We start from the raw sequence: 26,654 nt of genomic DNA on the forward strand, positions 1-26,654 counted from the left end.
AGAATGCATGAATTGTTCAAATTGATGAATGCATTGTACATAGATTTGAGGGAAAGGACTTATATTTTTATGGCAGATGAGGTCAATTATCCGAGTGTGGCAGGGTTTTCTTTAGAAGCACGGTGTGCTGTGCCCTCCTTAAGAGTTCTAGTCAGACCACAGACAAAAATATTTGTAATACCTTTTGATCTATCTTGTGAAATAACTGCAGGAACTTCTGGGTTCCTGGGACCTGGTTGGAACAATTGAAGTTGTTTACCTCTGATGTCAAGGAGTTCCCTTACTACTATTCCTTACTATTAGAAACAAAACAATTACCAAGTACTGCCCTTCACCACATGACTCTAGCATAGCGATGCTGAGCATTCCAAGATGTACTAACGGAGGGAATGTGGGCTTAAAAACTCGGACCTCAAATGACAAAGGAATTTACTCAACAGCACTAATAATTCAGTCACTGGGTTTACTTTAAAAAAGAGAAATGTTTTAAATCACACCAAACTAAGTACTACATCTATAACGCAAATGCACACGATATAAATCAAACAAAGCAAAGCCCTTTCTTATGGAACGTGTCACTTGATTAAACAATTCAACACCCCTGCCCATGGCATTTACCACAGGGTTACTGAATGTGAAGCCCTTTCCTATTCTATTTACACAGTGAAAAGCACCTTCCAATTGTATTTGGCATAATTCTTTCCTATGAATGGATGTTAATCTGTGGTGCATCTGACCACCTCGATCTTAACACTTTCATCGAGGCTCCTGAAAGTTAAGTTTGGAGACAGACCTGTCCTCGTCAAAGCTGCCACATGGTCAGGAAGGGCAGCCATGACCAGAAACCAAGGCTTCCGTGAATGGGCCCCCTTCCGCCGGTGGTCCTAAGTTGATCTTGGGTAGTTAAGGAGGGGCAGCAGCTCTGGCCAATTAAATCGGAAACAGACAAACATCATGCTTTAAGGCAGTGTTATCTTTTTAGTGACCGAAAACATTGTGATAGTGGGCCATTCTGTAATGTGCCACCAGTAATTACTTTTTTCACTCCTATCCTGACTGGAAGTAGGTGGCAAAGTTGGGACAGGGTTGGGAGGCTTCGGATAACCTTCCAATTCCTGCTTCCCATTTCAGATAAAGGATCACACTGTGGATGTTCCTACACTTTTAACAAGTCCGAGCAGCCTCTAGAATCTTATTAATCATGTAGTTGATTGCATTTTAAATAGGATAGCTGAAGTAACTACAATGGCTGAAATGTTAAATATACTCACAGCTGCCAACGTTATAGAATAACACATGCCACTGCAGGCCCTGCTGCGCGAGGGGGGGGAGAGGTCTAGCCATTTAGGGGGCCCCAACCCTTCAGGGTGCCCCCATTAAGACAAGGACTAATGAATATCAGAACTATGGAGTACTCTGGGGCTCATCTTCGCATTCTGCAGGCTGGCCATATCATTTTGTGTCATGCCACTGAGCTGAGCGTGGATGACAATCTTCTAGCATGATGTATGTGCCCTTCTCTGTGCCCAAGGGAACCCAAGAGGGTGTTCTCAAAGCTTTCACCCCCCTTCAATTCAATGATGTAAGCCTTTTTGGAGTCACAATGCACCTCAGTTTTAAATCCCTGTACTTCAGTACGGGAAGTATTACCAAGATCTGGATATATGTCCTTTTGGACTTCTTTTTGAGACAGTAAGATTTAGATTCCAGGTAGGTTTTGGACGTGATTGTATGCTTTTGCACTTTTTTTTCGAGATATTCACATTTAGGTTTCAGTTTGATTTTTGGGCATGATTGCACAATACTTGAATAACTGGCCTCTGCTAGCATCTTCCCTACATTGTGGTGTTACTGCTCTGTCTCTCTTGCAAAGCTCTTTGATTCTTAATATGCCCCTACCGCAGCCACCTCCTTTTCCTCAATGTGCTTCGTGGATCTCTGAATCTTCTTCAGCTTTGGCATGTACACGTATTCTTTCCATAAGAGAGAGGTCTCGTTGTTCTCAGGCTGTTCCTCAATATCCTCCATTCCTAGTATTTCTGGGTGGTTATACCTCGAGCTACGAAGTATATCTGTTTGTTTGGCTCTTGCTGCTAGTAATCTATGGAGGGCATCACAGTGGCTCCCCTGACACTCAACAATCAGGCGCACTCTCGCTCACGAACCTCTCTGCTGGATCAGCACTCCACTGCCTCTCCCTGTTTGACCTTTCCTCCTCACATTGGTGCGATCACTGCACCCCCTCCTGGAAAATCACCTCTCCCCCAATTTCCTTTCTAATGGGGCTTCAAAGGTCCTCTAGAAGCGCCTGCACTGTCACTGTGCACAGTCTAGCTGCTCGTGGAGGAAGCTGCCATTTCGTAAGCCGAGAGGGCAGAAACCACGGCCCCCGTGCAGAGCGAGGGCAGAAGCCCGTAATCCACCGAGCACTTTAACAGTGGTGCTATCTATCACCTCCCTGGCCCCAGGGACTGAGGCGCGGAACCAAAGTCGTAGCTGCGCTGGAGCTCCTATGGGAGCAGCCATCTTGGATCTGGAGAAGCCCTGCCCCTGAAGGGAGCTCTTTGGGTGCTCCACAAGGTCTTCAGTGACCATCTGCAAGTGTTGTGTTAACTGCAGTAAAAAAAAAAAAAAAAAAAAACACAGAGACTGCAGCAAAATAACATAGAGCGAGACCCATGCCCCCGAAAGCTAGACGGATAACGTGTATGCTAACAAACTGAAAGCAGTTATGCACTCTGTTGTACCACAAAAAGCAACGAATTAAATACATTTAAAGAATCCTTACGACCACAGGGTTGAGTTTTACACAGTTTTGTATTGAGAAAACGTAGGTTCTAAGGAGCTGTCAATTTACACGGTATATTGCATGTTACACTTTTAGAAAAGCCTTTCTTCATGCCCAGAAGGAACCGTTTATTGCCAATAACTCCTTTTAACAGACTGTAAACACTTATTTTTGCTCGTAAACGTGGTCGAGCATAGTTGGCCCGTTGGATGCAAGTGGAAGATCTAACATACCGCATCCAGTCCCCGGTGTTCCCTCAGCCTCAACGAGCACGAAGCGCTTGTTCTGTCCTATGATGCTGCAATAGCGGAACAATGGTAAAGAAGAGCGTAGTTTTCATGTTCCTGAAGGGATATTGCTTTTAAGCCATGGTACCCCCTACATCTTCCAAAAGTGCTTTAATGAAATATGTGAATGCAAACAGCGCTTCCTTTCATTTGACATCGGTACCCACCAGTAGCTTAACAAGGTCCCCCCCCCGCAGCCCCGCGTTGCTGGGGGGCCCCGAGCTCCAGGAGCCCCTCAGCACAGTCTCCTGGCCTGAGAGCTCCGTAGTGAGGCCGGGTTCCAAGTTGCATATTTCTGGACGTGGACCGCGTTATTCGGTTTTGCAGCACACGATTCCCTTCCCCAAACTACTAATTCCCTCGCAGATCGCACCCTCTATTACCTGGAGACATTCTCTGGGGAAAACCCCAGGTCTAAGAGGATTGTGTCCCTCTTGGAATGTCAATTCGGGGTAAATAATCCCGGATCTCAATGGGACTTTGAATGACCTGAAGACAGTGGCGTAGCGTGGGTTGTCAGCACCCGGGGCAAGGCAAGTAATTTGCGCCCCCTAACCCGTGGATTTTAGCACTCGAGTCTCTTCCAAGATGTTGCGCCCGGTGCGGCCGGCCCCCCCTGCACTCCACCACGCTACGTCACTGCCTGAAGAGCCTTAAAAAGGAGCCTTAATAGCACATTGTCATTCATCACCTTCTAAATTCTAACAACCTACTCTCTGGACAGTATATTGGCTATGCTGAACTTTTTCTAACACTCTATTAGTGCGAGGCAGTAACAATCTGTTTCTAATACATTCTCCTAGGGATACCTTCTTAGGTGGATATAAAAGCCAGCTCTGCTGGAACCTTTGATTAGGACTCTTCAACAAAGCTCACTTTTTGCACTTTGCTAGAGTATTCATTCAAGGTGACGTAGGAGTATATTAGGGTAGTCGTAAGGCCTGCGGGAGGGAATATTTCTGCATCTTTGCAGCTTAATGCATCTTTAAACTCGTTGTGACCTATGTGGAAATGCATGATTTCAAAGTAAATGCTAGAGCTAAAATTGAATAGTCAGCCCAAGTTAGTTGTACTAGTATAGATGGTCCTTTACCAGATACATCTTGAGTCGTTACTCAGTTGAAGGAGGCAGTGATTGGGATCTGCATTGAAAGCCATTCTGTAATCCGGGGGCATAGACAGTAAATTTCCTGACTTCTTCCTCTATTGCAGTCTACCTGGTGTTCAGCTGCTAGTACTGGTTCTTCCTTCGGATGTTAAGGGCCTGGTTTAGACCCTGGTGGAAGGGGTTACTCCATCACAAATATGGCAGAGATCCTATCCACTCTATTATAATCCCATTATATTCTTTGGGGATCGTAACATTGCGGACGGGATATCCATCACGTTTGAGACAGAGTATTTCCTCCACCAGGATCAAAATCAGGCCCTGAGATTTTTGGTGAGGTGACCTCACTTAAGGGTCGCATCCGCGACCCCAGGTTTGCCCTTTGCAACCCTTGGCACTGCCTTTGCGGCCCTTGGCTTCAGAGGTGGCAAATTCAGTGCAGGGACAGACTAGCAGCGCGTCCTTATGGACGTCAGTCAGGCTCCGCTCCCTTTGCTTTTTGTCAATTTTTTATTATACTGATAGTGAATCATAATAAATTATTCACTATTCGTGTAATAAAAATGTGAATATGCCCTTTCATGGCAGCAGAGGTAAGTAAAAATGCTTTTAAATGTATGTTGTGTGCCTGCTTGGGGGTGAGAGTGTGTTTATTTGAGAGTGTGTGTGTGTAAGTGTGAATTCGTGTGTATGTGTAAATATGTGTCTGTGAGTGAAAGCGGAGATCAAGCACGTGTGATGTCACTTTCGAGTCCCCTGGCATTTTGGTGAACTGACGCCCATGGCAATGCTGTTGTTGTCATTCATGCTTTATATCTTATGCATCAGAATTAGAAACCGATTTAGGTTTGAAGGAAGAGTTATTGGAGTTTGCCAGTAGTCGGGCTGATATGATCGTCACACTTTTGTACGGTGGCTATTTGAAACATTTATTGAGCATTAAGATAAGGGGCAGCCAAGCTAATGAACAGAAAGTGCTTCATCGTGGTGGGGTATGATCAGGGATTGAGAAGTTGCCCAGAAGCTTATTTTTAGAAAGATAAGAATTAAGCTCTCATTATGCAGAACTACAACCAGATCACATTTTATGATGTCCATCTTGAATGTACGATGAATGTCACTATAGAAGCTGAGGGATGTGGTGCAGGGGTCCGGAGCGGGTGAAGTCGCTACAGTGCAAGGCTGGAAGACCTGGCCTGGTTTGAATGAAGGGTATTGGTGGAGAGGAATACAAACATAGGTTTATTGAGTTTATGGAACATTGAGATATACGTTTCTTTTTCCCATAATAGTAGTAGTAGTACAATATTGCAAAGTCAAGACAAATGGTGCATTAGGCGTACAACCTTCCCACTGTGATCAATAAAAGGATTGAGTTGTATGGAACAATGATCCACCGTATGTTGTGAACACTTTTACTGTACTCAAAACTGAAAAAAGAGTTATAAAATGTATTAAAAGGATTGGGCATGTGTGCCAATTAAGAAATGCTTCAAGCTGCCTCCAGTTTCCTTTCTGTCTCTTTAGTGCTGGTACATCTTGGCGGGCCCTCCCCAGACGTGGTACTAGGCACACCACTGCAGTGGTGGCTGCAGGCACATTGTTTGACACTGTTATTAATTTGTTGCTGTGAACTGTACAAGGCATATTTTACTCAGGTCATGTGCTTCTTCCTTTAGGGCTTAAATTACATCAGGTGCAATTTGTTCAGACATCTTCTCACTGATCTCAAATTGCTTCGAAAATTCTTTTGTATTTTTGATAGTTTTCTGCATAGCAGCTTCCTGGAATGGCAACATTCTTCTAGTGGAGAAACGCACTTGTAATACTCCATGCGATGAGCAACCCCTAACAAACCTAACCCGTAGCATATATGAGGTGTAAAGAAAGAGACGGCATACAGAACAACAGCAGAAGCACTCAAGGAAAGGGAGGAAAACCTTAGGGAAGACCTTGAAAGTCAGCTGAATTCATGGTTCTGATAAAAGATAATGTTTAAGAAGATGTGCAAGCCTTTCCTAAACCCTGACCCTGAAAAATTTAACTGAGATGGGTTTTAATCTCGTCCTCTGGCTCGGCTGAGCCGTGTCAGTACAGGTTTCAAACTGTCCATGGAGTCCCAGGCTCTTACAGAGCATGGGCTTCTCTGTGTAGGTGTGAGGAAGCAAGCAAATACCAAAGGCTAGTTCGGGGCCGACATCCTTGATCTTGTGAGATCAAGAACCGCACCCTTAGTCCTGTGCTCCGATAACCACCTACTGACTGACTGACATCAGGGTACAGTGCTTGAGGGCTCCACTCACAAATACTAAGTGTATGTGTATGTTGGCTCACATAAGCAAATGGCCTTTTTTTTTACGCCAAGACCATTTTTGGAATTCTCGAATAATAGTTTTGAAATTTTACAAGTATTTACCCACACAATTTTTTTGTATGAGTTTATCTACTACCTTGGGCTGAGAGGTGGTGTTTGGGGCGGAATTCCCTTAGTGTTTGTGAACGTCCACAAGCTTTCAAGTTTGTGGGTATTCACCAACTTCTCTTCAACATCTTCACACCCCAGAAAACACAATTACATCAGTAAATGTCTCTTCTAGAGGTAAGACCCATCCCCTTCTTAATGGCGATAGTAAGAGAAAGGGTTTCTCTGTGTGGAAAAATGTTTTACTAGCGGCGAACAAAATTATCAAGGATACTTGGACTTGCTTATCGGATTTTCGCCTGAGTGAACCTACACATGTACATGTATTCATGCAAAAGTGGGTTCTGGAACAGGAACATAGTCTTTCCTAGTGTTGAGATGTGAACTCCATAGTAATTCTGACACTGAGGTGCGATTCAGTGTAACACGAGGATTGGAACTTTAATTTGAACTTATAGTGCCTAAGTACTGGGATGAAAAACTAAAGGGATCTGCCCCGGCTCTTTAAGTTGGAAATCGGGTCCTGTAGGGTCTTCGTGTGTCTTAGGTACATATCTGCCATTCATGTAGTCGATAAAGTATCCCAGAAGTACAGGAAATTTGCAAATGTCATAGATTTCTGTGAGTGCATATGTACAATGTGCTCATGCTGAATTTTCTTCACATGGAAAAGTCTGCAGGAGTAAATGATGCAGAAATCCACATTACTGATGGCTTTTTTTTCTGGTGAAGTGAACACATTGAAACTTGAGTACTGCAACATGGCCCCTTGACGTGCACCCATGGTAACCAATACTGGTATGCAAAGATTTACCACACATATGGTACCAGAAATTTAATTTGACAAACGTATGGATGACCTCAAGCTGTGGAACAGAATCTTACTAATGTGAGTCTTCATTGAAGAGTGGTAACACAAGACACAGCTAATGTATAACACCATAAAGGTGAGCAACCTTACATCTTGGCCACACAAGAGGCAGTGAATGTGTAACACCCAAAAGGTGACCCGCCTTACATATTTAGGAAGCAAACGGATAACACCAGAAAGGTGACCTATCTTACTTCGTAGTCACACAAGAGGAAGCAAATGCATAACACTAGAAAGGTGATCCACCTTACATCTTTGCAAGACCCTCCCAGCACCTAAAGAGACTCCAGACAATAGAGAACATCGCTGCCAGGCTTATCCTGGAACTTCCCAGGGGCACCCACATTACTCCCCTCGTCAGAAACCTCCCATCCAGAAGAGATATAATTTCAAGCTCCTCACGCACGCCTACAAAACTCTACACAATCAAGGACCAGACTACATCAACCACCGTCTACACTTTCACCAACCCTCCAGACACCTGCGTTCTTCCTCTCTGGCCCTCACACACACCCAGAATGTGCCGCAGCGGCAGCCCTCTTTTTCCTAAATCGCTGCCAAGATCTAGAACGACCTATCCTTCCCCTTCTGAACTGCACCTTCCCTCGCAGACTTCAAGAAGAGACTCAAGACCTGGCTCTTCGACAGAGACATCACATCCCAGCCCCCAGATACCTCCAGGGGTATCAATGACACACTCTACAAATGACTGATTGACTAAGACAATAATTCTCTAATTTTCCTGCCACCCAAGGTATAAAATCCAAGTTTCCTTACCACCCTAAGTATTACATTTCTTCCCTGCCCCTCACCTTCCGAACATCCAAGGATTCTTACTTAAATCTGCAATTCCTATATCTCAACATCAGACACGAGTGGCGTGTCGTCTCTATCCCAGAGCCAGTATCTCATTTTATATTGAGTCACAATTGTACAGAGCTCTCATGTAAAAACACGCAAAGCCCCTATGTAAAAAACCCAAACAAGTGAAAACCTTAAGTGCAGGTTTCATGAAAGTGGATTACTGTGGAATGATTGATCGACATTCAATGATTGAACTAATGGGGATGGGATCTGATTTAAATTTCTGTGCATATTTATGGATTGTGTTGTTGGAAATTTAGACTGTGGCTCCTTTATGAGTGGGGTGGGTTGTGTGTGATGGGAATATGAACAATACTCGAATGTGATACTTGTTTGGAAATGTAACCTGTGCATATATATTTCGGATTGTCTGGAATGTGACCCATACAGAGATATATTGTTGTTGGTTTCATACCTCATGTAATGTATTGATCATGCAAAGTATTGATGGGTTGGATTCTTTGTTGCAGTATTTGACTCGATCATGCATTGAATTGTTTGGAATGGAATTTAATTGATAGATGTGTTTTTATGAATGGGATTTGGTGAAGACAACAGCGGGATCACTTGAAAAGAAAGTTGACTAGTATTTTGATTGGTATCTTTTGAATTAGATTAGATTAGTATGTAGATTGTTTGTCCATCACGTAAGAGGTACCCTAGATACATTACTCTTTACGAAGAATGGGTCTTCCCGACTACACGGAGTTAAGGGCACAGAGAACTTAACTCCAGGTTTCACCTGCACTGCCAAGTAATGGGATGTTGGGTTATGTGAACAACATTTGTGTTTCACCTTCTTCTATAGGATGCCAGCGTAGTGCATTTTTTCCCACTAATGTGCCCTCTTCAAAGACATTGATAGATTAATCTATGTGAATGTGATATGTCTGGTTAAAAGATAATGGAGGATGGCTAATATTTAAAGGTTGTAATAAGCAGGAGTATGATGGGACACGTTAATCCTCACTTTCCTACCTTCACTGTATTCCCACCCAGCTTTAACACGCTTCATGCGCTTCCCCCAAAACAGCGTTTATGTGCCATCCACCTTCTTGTCTCCCTTCCCCCACCTTTGTTTACTGAGTGTCCGTACTCTCACTGCACGGGCTTTAAGTTACTCCCCAAGGTATGTCTGCAGCTGTCTGCACCTTAGGGCGGGTGTTTAAGCTGCCTGCTAATAGCCATGCAGAGCTGTTGATTGACAGCTTTTTGATTCAAAGGGAAACTCAAGAGGAGAGGGCAGAGTAAAGGTGGCAAGAGGCGGAGCGTCGTAAAGGAAAGTATTCTCGTAAATATAATCTCCAGGCAACTTTCTTGGAAAGAAATAACAGTATTCGGTTTTATTTGTTTTTGTTAAGCGAGCTTGTCATTTGGGGGCAGCATTCTACATAATCAGAGCGTGTCCTTACTGCTGGGCACATACCCTAGAAAAGCTGGCTTGTTAGGGCAGGAGGGACAGAGGAAGAAAATGGTCACACAAATAAGCTTATGCCAGAAAACAACTGAAACCACAACTATACTGATTGCACACCCCGGTTGACTGATTTTGTTTTTCTGTTCTTCTCTCCTCCAGGGGTCAATGTTCACCACATCTGATTTGAACCTAAGGCAGGACTCCACACTGGACACCCTTCAGGGCAATGGAAGTGGCATCAAGAGTGATGACGAACACAAGGGCAGTGCCACTGACAGTAGCAGCGATGGTGGACAACACTCCGAACAGGATGGCAGGCAGCTGTTTACTCTAGACGAGGATCTCCTGTTCTCTCTCCAGGAGGAGGGCTTTGAACTGTTGAACGCCTCTTCCTCTAAAACAGTGAGAATGGGCAGTGGAGTACGCACAGGAAGGGCTGGTGGTACATCTGACACTGTGTTCTCAGTCACACCGTCTGGAAGGTTGGCTTATCAAGACATTCCAGATTTAGAAGGCAATACAATTTTGGACGTCTCATCCACCAAGCGGAGTCATGTACCTGTAAAGGCCGATCCAGCTTCGAAACCTGATCTTGAAGATGAGAACATTACTCTAGATAAGGAGAAGGAAGACAAGCGATCCCACATTGGATTTCCTCCAGGCAAACCCATTGATACCATTATAGATCTAGATGCCACGTCTACTTTTACTAAAGTCTCCTTGGACACCAATGAACTTTTTCCACCTGCCATACCCCCAGATGTCAGGCCTTTAGCTCCAGGCACTGCATATGAAAAGGCATCTTCACCAGTGAGTGCTGGTGAGAAGAATTCACTTCTGCAGCCTATCCCCACTACTCAGAGCCCCTTAAAAGAAACAGAAGAGGCCTTGCCAACGCCAAAGGGCAAAGGAGTGCCCCTGCTAGTTGATGTTGGGATCTCCCCTTCAGAGCAAGAGAAAGATAGTTTCACAAGGGAATCTGGAAAAGACCAAGGTCGAACCAGGTCCGCAAGACCAGGACCACCGGGACCACAAGGTCGACCTGTAAGTTATTCTTTGTAATGATTTATTGGAAAAAAAAGTTTTGGGGTATGTATTTATGAGTATTTATAGAATGCACGCTGAGATAGAGAGTAACTGGGCTCTGTGCAACGAGATGGAAGGAGGAGAAAGACGATGGGGAGGAGATAATTTATGGCCATATGCACAAATGAATAAACGGGATGAAGGAAGTCTTCGTTTGTTAGGGCAGGTTGCCACAGGAGGATGGAGGATCGTCATCAATGATTGATGTGGTACTCTGAAGAGATGAGTCTGAAACTCTGCTGAACAGTAGGTGAATTTGCTCTGTGGTTCTCATTATGGGTAATGTGGAATGACCTTATCGAACAGTCAAAACATGTAAAACAATGTCTATGAGAGTTTGCACATTGTATATGCTGCACTCGAGGAGGGCTAACCACCAGAAAAAGGCATGACGTATGCGTGCCTTCCACTAATGAAAGCAAACAGATTTTAACAGGCTAGCCCACGAACCAATGAAAGACACTGACGTGACGTGGACGGGGCTCCGAGCCCTTTTCTAACTCTTAAAGCGTCTTGCAAGAGAAACGCATGTGCAAGCGCATGCGATGCAGCTCGACCCTAAAAAGCACCTTCCCCTACCCACCTTCACCCCAACACCAAGCCATTAAGAACAAGGCCTCTCTCCAGGCATACTATAAATGCTAGAAGAGCACAGAATGTCCATGCCCACTTATGCAGTTAAACAATGCCTTGTATTCTCCTAGAGGAGCCTTGAAGTCAAGCATTCATCTTGTCCTAGTATCATTTCAGAGGAAAAACATATTTTAGGTATTACACTATGAAGGCAGGTCTCCTTTTCTTCTTCTCAACGAAGCCCCAACCTTTTGGAACTCAAACCTAGACACCTATGTTTGGAGACATGCTTGATTCTCCTCATCAATCAGAGAGTTGATCCAATCAGACATCCATAGAGTGATCATTGTCTATAAACTCAAATGTTGAATGTCAGGCAATAGCCTCCATCTCTCTATATCATTTTCTTTCTCCCTTCTCTATTCTTGTTCTCTCTCTGTCTCTCCCTGTTTCCTCCTATTACACCATGTGTAATGAGACGTTTGCAGCCAGCATCACAAGCAAAGGAAACAGACTTCCCTCTAGGTACATTTAGGAAATGTCCCATTGTGCATATGTGCAATACTTTTGTTAGTGTCATTGATAACCTGCTCGTCATTAACCATGCATAATGGACTTTGAGAGAATTTGGCAGCATCTTTAGCAGACCAACTTCGAACCCCACAAGAGAGCAGAAAGAATGCAGTCTACTGAAAAAAATGTGGTGCAGCTCAGATCTACAAAGATTGGTAACAGGTTGAATGCTTGCAGCTTTATACAGACCTTCTTGTCTGCAATGGAAAAAACACATGGGATAGTTTCTAGATCAAAGAACTTTGCTTGGGCACCATGGGTATAGCCGGACATCTTAGATAAGTAAAAAAAAAAGGCCTATTGTATACAGAAATTTCAGTCTAAGCACTGACTATGGACATTATTTTCAAGTGGTTTAATTGTAGGTGCAGGTATCCTGGGTGATCACTGAATTGTGGGACCTTTTTCTAAATTGTTTTCACTTACTAACTCACTAGTGGTGTTCTACTGTGCAGACTAGGCCTCAAGGGTGGCAGAGTGCTTCACAGAAGACCAGGATAGGTTTGTGAGTTACAAGACAGATTGTGTATAATCGCAGAGCAAATAAAACAAGTAAATACATGAGACAAGCTGGAATATCATACTACAAACAATATACAAAGCAATAAAAAATCATATAGGTATATCAATCTCACGTTACAGTACTGTGTATTCCTCAGGATGAGAAATGACATGGAAGCAACAGACGTTTACATTCTTTCTTAAAAGTAACACGAAGATAGCGCTCTAATAGCCAGCAGGATGGACTTCCAAACCCTCTGCACACTCTCAGAGGATGATTGCTCTAGTGTTTTTTAATTTTTTGAATTATGTCATTTCAAGAACGAGGTAATTTGTGTTTAGGAGTTCGTACCGACCACCTGAAATGATTATTTTCTGGGCTCGAAAGATTGGTGAACCAGAGTGAAGTGCCTTATGAGCAATGCTTGCTAGTTTGTAGGTAGATCCTTAGCCACTGGGTAGACAGTTCACATATGGGCACAGTAATCATGACCAAAACAAACTTTGCTGCAAAACAAGATTGTACATTGTCTGCTTATAACTGCAATATAATGAATTCACCCTTATATTGAATTATCTGTTGAAAAGTCAAATTCTACCTCCGTTTTTACCGAATATATGCCATCAGAAAGATTTAGTTAGCTCCTCGATGTGACTGCAAACATTTTGGTTAAGGATTTTCGGCCCACGATGTGGACCTGGGTTATTAGTGATGGCTTTGCACTTTTTTCTCAAACACCTTTTTGGAAAGGAAGTGTCAATCGCCACAAAGGTTAGCATTCTGGCAGAGTTGGCTGACAAAGCGACGGCAGTGGAGAGAGCTCAGTTATTCTGGTCATAGGTGGATGTTAAAGCTGCATGTAAGATGTCTACCAAGAAGTGCTGTGGTACAACTTGTCATGATGGAATGTTCATCCTGCTTCTCGTGCTAAATGTGCCTTATTTCTAAAGACCAGCACTCTCAGAGCAGCTGTCTAGTGTCTGATTCTCCAATAGTTATGTACCACCAAGTGCAATTTAGAGGCACAAAAAGTCATGAACAAGTGCAAAATCTGACTCCTGACTCAAGCAATCGGGAATGACTGGCTTTTGCCTGGCAAATGAGATTGGATTGGATACAAATTCCACTATTATATGAGGCAGGTTTTGATTCATTCCTGCAACAGACAACCAACTAAATTTAGCAAACAGCTATAATCTCACGTTTGTACCTATTAATTCTCCAACAATTACCATATAGTTTCCCACAAGACGCATGCTGATTGACTCCCGTCAAGGGCAGGAATAAATGTGTTTTCAGAGTGCGAATGAGTAGAGGACATCCCAGGAACTTATTAAGCTGTATTGGAAGTTTTTTGTCCATGGAGAAATACTGCACACCCACTATGTTTATGTAGGCTGAAACAGGTAAGCATGTTTACTCATGGGAGTATATCGAAATTGTTTGATAATTCCTAAAGAGGCACACCCTTACTCCAAGCATAGGAGTAACCATGCACGACTGCATTTCATATTTTTTGCCTGGCAGTTTTGTGCCTTGTCGGTGCTACACTTGTACTGCATGCCCTTTTGAAATTCAACAATTATTTTCACGTTTCTTTCACTACTTCATGTATTTTTTGCTAAAGAAGTACACCTGGTGATGCTTTATGGTCCTGTTGCTTCGGACTTACTTCTTCCCACAAGATATTTACGGAAATAAGGATTCCAAGCTCCTTGCAGGTGGCAAGAAGTTGACGATGGATATCACCAAGCTCAGATAGCGCCTACTTTATCACATGTTGATGTTTTTGAAATATTTACATTCCTGTATCTTGTAATGCGTTTTGTTTGGTGTATTTACTGAGGCAGGCGCTCCCTACTATGGAATCGTAAAAGACACCTCTTTTTTTGTTATTAAACAAATCTACTTTTGTCTTTGGAAATAAATGGTGGAATGGATCAAATAATCTTTGGAATACATTGAGGTAATTTATTGGTGAAATCCAAGAACTGAATTTACTACTACAATAGAAGTGCAGTACTACACCTACAGTACTTCACCTGTAACCTTCCAACCACTCTGAATAACATTGTCCAAATGCGGTACAACTCCCGCTCTATAACTTCAAAACTGCACCTGGTGTATCCTCCTTCCCACAGGGAGGATATTACTGATGCCCCAAGACAGACATGTTCACTTCACAATGAGGTGTACAGTACAGCCACGCCAAACCTAGTGCACTTGTCAGGGCTCTTGGGGTCTCTCCTATCAGACAGCCTGTAGCTGTCTGGTAGGCCAGAGCCTGCTGTGGACTATAGCAAAAACCTAGCAAGCCTTGTCCCCATCCTTTGCTTACCACTGGTTGTCTTTGTTATCACTCTCACTTGAATTTTATTCTATGTTTTTTTCTGAAATATTTTGTTTGTCCCTCTATTCTTTTTTTGTCCCTGTCCTAAACCGTATCTTCTTTACCATCCTTTTGATTGGCTGACTTGTATTCTTATACTACTCGCTTTTAGGGAACTACTTTTCTTTTTGGTTAAGCATAGAGTGCATATGTGTTGCAGCGTTCTCTCTCTCGTGCTTCCTCCCTCCTCCCAGGCCCTGCCCAACACTCCTTTTGTTCTCTCATGTGCTTCTCTCTCTCATGGGCTTATCCCGAGTGCCTAATCCACTGTCCCCGCGCTCTGTGTGCCCTCTTCCCTGTGTGCTGCTTTTCCGCTCCTATATCCCTACCTCCCCCCCCCCAATCCGGCTTTCTCATTTATACACCCTCCCATCTTCTTCCGGTTGCTTCCCCCGCCCACTTCTCCATTGTTCGCCTACTCCTCGCGATACTTTTAAAATGTTTTAATTGTTTATATTTCTCTGAGTACTACCCGGGCGGCTACCATTTGTTGCAGGGCCTCTCCGCTTGCTAAAATGTGCTTTAGCACAATTGAAAATGTATTTATTTATTGGGCCAAGTGGCGTTCACCATTTGATTCATTAAAGAAAGCAAAATACATAAACAGGCGTGGTGGCATCAGTCAGTATGCACGTGCATGTGTGGCACAGAATGATGCGGTGCCAGTAGCATTATGATGCATACGTGCAATGTGTGTACAATGGCACATTTTTTCTTTTTCTGTTTTTTTGTTGTTGATTGCGTAGCATGAGTAAAAAAAGTATTGGCTTTTTACAGATGCTATAGAGTATCATCATAAAGCATTGCCAAAGTCATTACGCCCCAAAGGCGAGACCTATTGGCTTTGACAGAGCTTGTGCTCGTGAATGGTTTTACCTCCTCTTATCCCATGCTGGCAGCATAAAAGGCACTTAATTAAAGTCAGCATTGGCAACGCCTATAAGTATGGCCTTGGTAAGCTTGTGTGATGGTTACTTTTTTTTAGGTTTTATTACAAGCACGTGCCACAAACAAAAAGAAGCAAAAAGAATATCCTGTGACCTTTGCTACCAATACACATTTTACATGTAAATAATATTTGCTGACGTGGCTATCGATGTTTTCGAAACGAAAAGCATTTTATCTGTCATGCGTTAAATCTGTATTATCATTTGTGATGGAGACGTGAATAAGTCAGTACCTAACCAGGCATCAAGGTGAGGGCAGCTACAGTGTTACAAACTCACATAAACACTTTGTAACAAACTTTAAAGAGAAGTCCAGGCCAAATAAATAGCTGGTATTTAACGTTAACAGAAATAAAAATTAAAAAAAACACTTTGAACAGGCTTTTAGAAGGACAAAAAAGTTTATGCGAAGAATGTGTACAGGCTTTGTGCAGTCACTCAGAGGAAAGGTAGCCATTAAGGGGTGGCCTGACCTATTCACGACTCTTTGCTCTGTGCTGTGGCGGGTGAACAGACCAAAAAATAAATCCCTTTTGTTTTTTTAGGCAAAAAACAGGTAAACCTGTCTTGAAACTACACATGCACCTGCTGGAAAGGATGTGGCAGCTATGAAAGTGAATTAGTAAAGCTGGTGTATAAATGTGCTCTGCGAATTTAAGCCAGGCACGGATGTGAGGCACGTTAAAGGTTGGGGGCAGCCCATATCTGCTGCCGTCGTATTTCTACATACAGCCACAGCTCTGAAGGATGCTTTGACTCTGAAAGGGTTAAGCCTGAAGGGCCTGCCCTGTGTTATTCCTCCTCTGCTGGTACCCTCATGCTGTGCCCAGAGCTGGCAGGCAGCAGCTGCGCAGGCCTCAGGCATTGCATTCACTTGGCAGGAGCCCCTGTGCTCTTCGGGGTCACTGAGCAGCTGAAGCCGTGGCGTGAAAGAGGAAACACATTAGGTGCACTTGGGACGAGTCAGGTATTGTGAAATCCTCGTGCGAGGATCTGAGCACCGGAGGTCAAACACATCCCTCTGCGTGCACAGAACAGCCCAGAAGAGACCACCCCTAAACTTTCCCTGCTGGGAGGCTCCCTTCCTATGTGGAGAATGCCAGTCTTATTTTCTTAACACTCAAGAGAAGCGAGGCAGTATAGCGACCAACTAAGGGCCTGACTTCTTTCCATAGGTGAATCCACCGGGGGATTTAATTCCACCGCCGCTTCTATGTGGTAGACGGAGTTCCTTCTGTGGATTCTCTAGAATTTAGCACGTCCTTCTTTACCCACAACTCTAAAGCGAGTCCTAAATGTATGGAGAGGAACCTGAGACCTAGTTTATAATCTCGGCTGCCTGTTCGTAAGCCCTTGTTGTATGATCCTGTGCAAACCACTATTTGCCCTATGCTTCTCCCTAATCTGACAACCATGACTGTGCTTAGAACAGAAAGTTAGAGGCGTTTTAAGGAATGGGCAAAGTAAGCAGGGGCCCGGGGCCTCCACCTTTCAAGTGCCCCTGGTAAAACGATTGCAGAAATTAGAATACCTTCTCTCTTTTTCTTTCTCTCTCACTCCCTGTATCTCTCCCTTTTCCTCTCCCTTTTCCTCTCCCTTACTCCCAATCATTGATTCTCCTTACCTCTACCTCTGTCTTTCTCTCCATTTATTCCTCTCTCGTTACTATGAGTGTGGCTTATCTTTTGATTTATCAGCCCTCTTCCAGCCTTGCCCGCCCTTCTACCTCTGTGTACCTCCCTCTAGCTTACTCTTACTTCCCTCTTTCTGCCTCCTATCTCTGCCTCTCAACACTATTTCTACCTTGCCTTTCTCTACTTCATCTCTCTTCACCTCTATCATGTTGTACCTCGTCTACCTCTACCTCGCAATCGCTAATCTCCTGCTCTTCTCCCTACCTCACTTCTCTCTGTGCCCCTTTATCTGACTGTCTATCACCGCTCAATACCACTCGCTTACTTTATTTCTGTGTCTGTCTCACGTTGATATATATACATTACCACACCTTTCCTACCACACCCCTCACTCGATCTCCACATAGCTGTGTATGGATCTCCTATATTGCTAGCTCATCTCGCTCTGCCACACGTATGTCAAACTCATGTCTCTTTTAGTAAAACTCATAAACCCACCTGTAGAACTGAGTAGACCACAGCCTTATGAGGTGAACACTTGTGGGATTTATTGGTAAAAGGTGTCAGCAATACCAGGGGGAAAAGAAGAAAATAAAACAGGATAACAAAAGAAGGCTCCAACTGGTAGTCCCATATACAGTCACGAATCAGTAGTCCCAGTAAATCACTGTCACTCATTCCTAGGTAAAATACAGAACCTGTCATCGTCCATTGCTTCTTAGGACTGGGAGTCCGGGATCGTCACCATTGTGCCTCAGAAATAAACATAAAGCATATGCTCCATTGAGAAACTGTTCTCTAGTTAGGGGGGTCTTCCGCCACCGACACCCAAGTGAGATTGGCAGCACAATATGCCTCGTGAGTGGGTGCCCTTTCCTTTACTACCCACCTCTCCCTCCAAGCTTAGTTACTACCTGAGCTTCCCTCTTCCCACCAGAGATAGAAAAATCACCAATGTGGGACTTGCCTCTGACCACGGCTCAGTGACAGAGCTGTGGCCTCCTGGAGCATCCAGCCTTTAGTCTCCAGGTGGTCTGGCCGACTTCCTGCTCCCACCTCTGCTTCGGCTGCTTCGCTCTTCTCCGTTTCCCACTGACCTTGCTGCTTGTCGGTCTCATGTAGACGACCTACCTCCTTTTCTTCTGGTTTCGTCCCGTCCTCCTGAGATGTTTGTTGGCATCTTCTTCTGGGTCCACGTCAGCCCATCTTCTTTTCCAGTTGAGTCCAACATTGTGATTGGTGATGACATCATGGCCAGTTAATCGCCTCCTGCAGGTTCCAGCTGACTATTTGGTGGCCATGTTGGAGGATGAACCGCCGCTACACCACCTCCATTTACCAATCGTCACAACCTCAAGTTTATTTCTGGCTACTTCTACATCTCTACCCCCCTTGCTTGACCTTAACTTTCTCTACCTTAAATCTTACTACTCTGGTTGCATTGCATCTCATATCCCTTTGCTCTCCTCCATCTACCTCACCCCTCTCTCTGTACATCATACCTCTCTCATTCCCGTCTACCTCACCACTATCTCTACATAATTTCTCTCTGATCGCCTCATCTCTCTCTACCACCATGGCACTCTCTCAATTGACCTAACCTCCTAATTTATTTCACGAGGAGTTCACTACCTCACCTCTGAACCACCCTCTTTCTTTCTCTGTTCCCTCTACCTCAGCTCTCTCGCCACCTTAACCCTTCCTCACTACCTTACTTTCTCTACCTGTGCCTCTTTTCCCTGTTTTTACATTCCTCTCGCTCTTTTTCTCTCTCTGAACCTCCTTCTCTATTGCAACTCACCATCTCTTTATTACTATATCTTTAGCAATGTATCAGCCTCGCCACCCTTTCTCTACCTCACATCTGCCCCTCTGCGTCACCTCTCTATAAACATATTTTTACCTGTCACCTCTCTATTTCTAGGTTTCTCGCTGCTTTGCTACTTTTTTACCTGACCTGTCTTTCTCTACCTCACTTCTAAATTTGCTCAACTCTCTATCTCACCATGGTCTCTCTACCTTGCAGCTCTCTGTACTTCTCTCACTGCATCATTTATCCACCTGCTGGCATCTAAATCCGTCTAATTCACTGATCTTTCTAACTTGCCTCTACTCTCTCCCCCACCCATCGATGCTCCCCACCCCTCGCGCTACATTTTCTACTCCATATCTGCAACTCACTCTCTTTTTCTCATTGCAAAATCATCTTCCCTCTCTAGCTATGTCTCCTTCCATTCTTCACCTTATGTCCATCCCGGTCCTACCTGTGTCTACCTCATCAGTGTTTCTATTCTTCGTCTACTTCACTTCTCTTGCTGTACCGTTCTCTTTACTTCTCTGTCCTTCTCCTGTCCTCTGAACACTCTTCCTCAGGGTGCTGGAGGTCAGTCAGGGGTCTCTAGTCAGAGAAGCGCACATTTAGAAAGGGGAACGATGAAGCAATAGTGAATATCTTTGGAGCACTGCTTTGAATTTACATGTTTCAGCAAGAATACATGTTGAGAAGGAGGATTTATTTGGGATTAGGAACACCCAGCAATTAAGTGTCTTTTTTGAAGCACTTTGTGTATGTTTTCTTTTATTTGTGTGCAATTCTATATTAAAAATCCCCCAAACCTTTATTACAGTGTCATTTCTACAATGAGAAGCACAACCTGGTTAAAAACTACGAAGCAAATTGTCTAGGTTTTGATGCAACACAGCACAACAACCTAAGGTGTGGCTGCCTTGTGGCGATATTTTTCTCTCCCTCTGACACATCTTCTTAAGACATGTCTCTGTTTTTGTCTGCCCCAGTGCTGGTGCATTTTAGGCTGCCATGGTCTCTGTACACACCCTTGCACCATTATGCAAAGGTTTGTGTGTTCTGTCAAGCAAGAGTTTCATACTTGAACGGGGTCCTTCCATTACAAGAGCTATGCTTTAATACTTTTTGAACCTTGCATGCGTGCAGTCCAATGCATTCCACATTAAACATTGGAAAATTGTGGAGAATTTTAAAACCAGCTCCAATGTTACGCCTAAGTTGAGGAGGTATTTTTGGCACAAATCCCTGTCTACAAGTGTTAAAAGGTAGGGAGTTGCCTTAAAAACCATAGGTGGTTGTATGGGGACACCAGCGTACCCGTGCTACATCCCCTTGATGCAAAGCAGCCTATAGCACCACTTTGTGTTACTTTAGGCAAATCTTAGACAGTAAAGCCCACCATAGCACTTCTTGCCTTGTCTGCATCACTTTTGTGACACAACCCTGGCACAAAGCATTAGTAACTGGGCCTGAATCCAATGAAAATATTGAGGCCACAGGATAAAGAAAAGGCTAGGTCCTAGCACAAAAAGAAATGGCTTCATCAATGGTTCTTTAAGCTTTTTTGGATATTATTTGGCTACCAATGTTTCGAGCAGAGAGCCCCAAAATGTGTGTAGCCCAGGGCTCCAAAAAGCCGTAGGTTTTTACTGGTCTGGGTTAACAAATATCATGCAATACATATCATAGTGGACATTGACAGGTAAACTTGTGCCTCACCAATAAGTTCCAGTGAGAGGTTACAACTTGTCCCTAAGTCTAGCTGGAGAGGTGTTGGGAGGTGTACGTTCAGATTTGTGCCTTGGGCCCGAGCAGCCACACCACCATGAGCTCATCTTGCCGCGGGGCACACAGCTCTTGACAGCAAACACCAACAAATCGGAATTGACAGCAACTTTTAAGTCTCGTTTCTTGTAAGGAAGGCATCTAGCGCCACAGGGGGACTGGAATGCATCACTCAAAAGGTGACGGGGCTGGGTAATTAACGTAAAAATAAGTTTCCAGCCGCACTACCTCAAAGTGCAGTTTTTTCTTTGAATTCGGAATCCTTTATATGTATCCTGTATATATTAAGTAAGTGAACACACAATTTATTTGTAAATAAAGAGCTGACCTGTTTTCTAAAAAGGCAGTGTGTAGTGAGCGTGGTCTTTTATGCACACTGGTGGTAGTGAAGGTGTAGACTAGTGCCACATCTGTGCAAGATCGTTGGTGGAGGGGGCGGGGGTCACAGCCATTTATATCACGCCACTGTGAATCACCCTAGAATCTCTGAAGCCTAAACATGTTTACTAACTTGAACATGCCTCACATTTTTAAAGAAATTTTGTTCCACTCGCAGAAAAGGACAGAAGGCATTGCAGAAAGATCACATACATTCAAATGAATTGTAACAAATGCACCTAAAGCAATTGTAAACCTATAAAGCGAAAAAAAAAACACTGTATAATAATAATCAATGCAGCGTGATGCACAGAGAAATAAGATACGTTCTACCCTCCTCGCTCCCACACACAAAGGTATGTTTTTTGAGTGAGCAGACTTTTGGAGACTTCTGAGCTATTTCATGCGGAAGGCATGATAGAAATCATGGATGGAATAGCACTGGCCTTCTGACTGGCGTGCCATATCTGAAAAATAATCGAGAAATTGATTCCACATCCAAAACGATGCACTATCTTCTCGAAGATTTAAGAGCAGGCCAGTGTTTTTGTTTTTGCACAGATAAGGAGGTGGAATTTAAAATAAACGAAAGGTAGAATATAACAGTACAGATTGTAGTTAATCATCTGAAAATGGCAACAATGAAATTAGGACAGGTAAAGTTACATTGGGGGCAACCATTCTTTTTCAATAACATGCGATTTGGAGCAAATGTATGCAGTGAAATTCATTGCAAGCATCTTTGCCCATTACAGTTTTAACATGTCTCTCTTTACCGAACTATAGCTTCTTTTCCAAAAGTTGTACATCCTAACTTTGCAGTTTTCCCTTACAATGCAGTTTTGAAAATCAATGTATCCTAACCATGCAATTCTATATGGTTTAATTTAGTTTGGAGATATAATGAGCCCCCGAGGGTCGCCTGACGCTAGCAAAAAGAGTAGGTTAAACAGTAGAAGGGCCGACTTTTAAGAGGCTTCTAAAGGATATGTGATTGGGGATTATTTGTAGCAGTTCGGGATGAAAGTTCCAGAGAGCAGGTGCTTGAACTAAGAAGGCTCTGCCACCAAATGAGGGTCTGTGGAGCCATGGAATCAAAGTCGAAGAGTATTGGAGGAAAGATGAGCCCAGTTAGGGGACTAGCTCAGCAAGCATTTGGATAGAAATTGAGGCACTTTGCACATACAGCTAGAGAGGCTATGCAAGTTGGCCCGCTGCTGAATTGGGAGCTAAAGCAGTGAATGCAATAATGCAGTAAAAAGGCTGATGCTATATCCAACCACTAAACCAGCTGCCTGATGTTGTGTTGGAGAGGTTTGCATATTAAGATACAGATTATTACAATAGTCTAGTGCAGGCTTCTCCAACGAGAAGGTCGTGAGCTACTGGTAGCTCTCCAGCTATCTGTGAGTAGCTCTCCTGTGTGCAACCAAATTAGAAGCTTTTGCTTGGTTGAAATAATATATGTATACAAAGCTGAAACGTTTCTAACAGAAATGAAAATGTGTATATTTTCAGAACACTTGATTTTTAAAGAATATTTAAAGCTGATATTTCAGTGCTAAATCATGCAGCATTAAAAGACTTATTACTAATATCAGGACCTAGGTGCCAACGGCCTTGCAGCTGTGGGTGCTATGGATTACCCTTGTAGAGGCATTCCAAATCCAGAAGGCCTTTTTGCATTACTGATGACAATTCTGTATTTATGTGATTATGGTTGTTAAACTTGCTGTGGCTGATATGGATTACCCTTGTAGAGGGACCCCAAATCTAGAAGGCCTTTTTGCATTACTGATGACAATTCTGTATTGATGTGATTATGGCTGTGAATCTTGCATAGGGTGTTCACTAGTGCATTCTTGCCTGATATGCACCACAAACATTATTAGTAGTTCAACATGATTTTATTGAACATAAGTAGTGGCTGGTGGCCATGATAGAAAGGCACCTGCTTTCTGTGGGTAAAACGAGAGCATGAAGTGTAAGTGATTCATGTGGAAAAGACAGGAGAAAACATATGACACTACTTGGTAATCCATTTGGAGCATGGTATCAGTTTGTACACCCAAACCTTTGGCTGGTTGAGGGCAAGAACTGAAATTGGGCGGCCAGAAGGTAGACTATCAAGGAGACTGAACAGCATCTTTAAGAATTTCATTCTAATCCTCATTAATTTCAAGCCAATGGTGACCGATCCAGGTGTGTACAGCTGTAAATCATCGTTGCATTGCTGGAGCATCCTTTAAGGGAGTGCTTCTTTTGAGGCAAACTTGGGTGTCTCACATGGATAATTAATATGTGGATCACACGAAAACCAAATGGGATGTTGCTAGCTGAGGACTTGAATTGACTCAGCCTAACCTGTTGACCTCTGTCTTTGCGGAAGTAAGTAAACCAATGCAACACTTTGTCATGAATCTCTGTGACATGCACCAGATCAGCGAGAATACCATGGTCTAGTGGAGGGTTCTGCAAAGTCGGTCCTGAAAAGCCGGGTCCATGCCAGATTTTTAGCATAGCCACATTTAGAAAAATGTAGATTTCGAAAACATCTTTTTTCTAAATGTGGATATGCAAAAAATCTGGCATGGACCTGGCTCTTCAGGACCGACTTTGCGGAACCTTGGTCTAGTGCCAAATGACCCTGACAGATCAAGTGACATTAGAACATTGAACAGTTGTCTCAACAGTCCTGTCGAGGTTGTGAACTGGAACCAGGAGAGACTGATGAAGTTGGGATTGTTTCAATTGGTGGCTTGTAGTTCTGTGAGAAGCCACTCCATGTCTACCACTCTGTGTAGTGAAGGTGTCGCTCTGGTGAGCATGCAGGCATGTGCATCTTACCTGCCGATCTGCAGTGCATGTAAATTAGATTCTCCTTTTTTATGATATTGACTTTGTAAACATCTGTCTCACGATTCATTGAAGCCTCTGCTGACCGCTTTCTCTATTGTTTAGTGTTTGATTGTTAGGTCACTGCTACTTTACGTGAGTCAGGGAAGCAAAGGAATTCGAATCTAACCTCCACATTCATAGCATCAACTTCCAGCCTAGTCGGGAATGCACACAGAAGCACCTTTGGAACTGCTACAGTTTACCTACATACTAACTGGATCAGGGGAATTGTGTGATAATACTCAAATGTCTTTTATGAGGACTTAAGTGGTACAGATGATGTGACATTCCTCAGCTGGTGGCACTGCATATGCTCCTTTAGCGGTTCATTCACTCTTTTGGAGAACTGCCTCCAAGCCATGGGTCAAGTGTGGGGAGCACCATATTCTATTTTCTCATGCCCCTCATCTGGATGTCTGGCTCATCTCCACATCCTGTCTCGCCCTGTGTTTAGCCCTCTGGCCATAGCAGGGTAAAAGATTTATGGATGAAAGGTACAGGTATCTCACATTCATCTGACAGAGGAGGGAGAGCCTGGAGCCCTGGCATTCCTGGACCTGCCTCCCTGCTGCTCATACATCACCTGTCTGTGACACCTTGGAAGAAGGATAGGGAGAGAGGAGCCCAGAACGAGAGCTGAAGGACTTCAGAAAGCAGCAGCACCCTGCAGCACGTTTTAATGCTGACCTTGACTCTGCACCATCACTCATTTAGTTATTAAGGTGCCAGATATGATATTGCATTTTAGATTCCAGTCTAACCTCTGTGACTTAAAATGCTGTTTATTTAGTGTGCTCCTTTAATTTAACCCGCCACAGTACACAACTAATTGATTCATGTTATCACACTTGAAAATATGTGTTGACTGCTGGGATTCACTTTTGCGACTTGTTAATGGCATATGGATTAAAGGATATTGCAAGTCACTGAGGAGTTCTCTTATACGGCTAGAGAACTCTGGGATGATTTACAATATCCTTATCATGTACTGCAGGGTGTACTTTATTCCTTATAATACATGGCCACATCATCACCTTTCCCAAAACCCACCTTTCCCAAAATCCTTGGTGCGTAGCCTTTTCACATGAAAGAGACCATGTTTGCGAACATAAAGAATTGAAATAGAATCAATAGTGCAAAATTAAACACATAAAAAACTGTTTGATATTTGTTGCAAACAGGTACTGGAATTAGTTTAACTCGAGTCAGTTTTTTTTAAACTGTGCACTAACTAGGAATGTGTAGGACCATGCAGACAGACTCTTTCTTTTATATCATTACAAAGTAGTGCACAAATAAAAGTTTTGCCATAAATATGTCCTTTCTACTTGTCCCTATACAAATTTTAAAACAGAGCAGGGATATTTAGTCAAGGAGTCCTTGTGGCTGGTGCAAAATACCTTGAACCATCGATTTCACTAGTAGCCATAGTAGGATATTCAAAGCCAGCTTTGTGTGGTGGTTTCTGAGGACTGACCCTGGGTTTGGATATTTGAGTTAGAAGCGTTTGTAATCTGTTTTTGATTACTTGCAAAGACCACATTACAATAATCAGTACTACTATTTCAGCTGTACCACAAGAGGAGCAAGATGGGGACAGTTTATGAGACAAGGAAGAATGTTAACTCTTTATCAGTTAAACCTTTAACAGTGGATAAGGTGATGACATGTCCAAAGGGCAGCACGGCACTTTGAAGTGCAGCTAGAAGAAGACGATGATGATGCATGTTGTTTTGTAGAGACAATTACTACCTTTATAAATAACCACGTTTTACAAATGCAACCAAATTGCAGTCCGGCAAGGCTATCTTTGTTTCACCTGCACATGTAAAATTGTGCATCTCAGGACCCTCAGATATCCAAGCATAGGCACTTTGTCATTGTTACTATGGATTGTGAGAGGCGAGTGAGCCGACGGTCTACTTTGGGCCCAACACCCACCAAGGATGTGTGACAAAAAATGTAATTATGGCAATAGGGGGAATAGCTTATTGCACTGTTTGTTAGGACAGCCTGGCAGTCAATGATGAGAGGACACTGAAGGGTCTTTCAGCACCTATGAAGAGGGCACAAAATGAGATAATCCATTGTACAAGAGGGGAAATGACCTTCAGCATATGTATAAGTGAATTTATAGATGCTGATAGCTCAGCTAGAAGACAATTTACAACAAGCCTAGTCCTTGGTTGTCATTTTTGTTTGAGATTGCCTGGTTTCAGAGCTCCAATACAGATGTAATTTAGCAATCTGCTTGATATCAGACATACTCTTTGAACAGGAAGTAACTAATGTGTAAGAACACCCTCAAATGGTCATGAAATGACA

At 43.4% G+C, this 26,654-nt stretch overlaps 1 protein-coding gene across 2 annotated transcripts in view; it reads left to right on the forward strand.

Annotated features, from left to right (window-relative positions):
- Positions 1-26,654, forward strand: part of LOC138301234 (collagen alpha-1(II) chain-like) — a 1,268,735-nt gene that overhangs the window by 404,740 nt on the left and 837,341 nt on the right. For both annotated transcript variants that reach the window (XM_069241494.1, XM_069241495.1), the window contains exon 8: positions 9,917-10,801. In XM_069241494.1, the coding sequence (XP_069097595.1) occupies positions 9,917-10,801 (885 nt within the window). The remainder of the gene's footprint in view (positions 1-9,916; positions 10,802-26,654) is intronic.

Source organism: Pleurodeles waltl, chromosome 6, assembly GCF_031143425.1.
Source record: "Pleurodeles waltl isolate 20211129_DDA chromosome 6, aPleWal1.hap1.20221129, whole genome shotgun sequence".
Taxonomy (NCBI): domain Eukaryota; kingdom Metazoa; phylum Chordata; class Amphibia; order Caudata; family Salamandridae; genus Pleurodeles; species Pleurodeles waltl.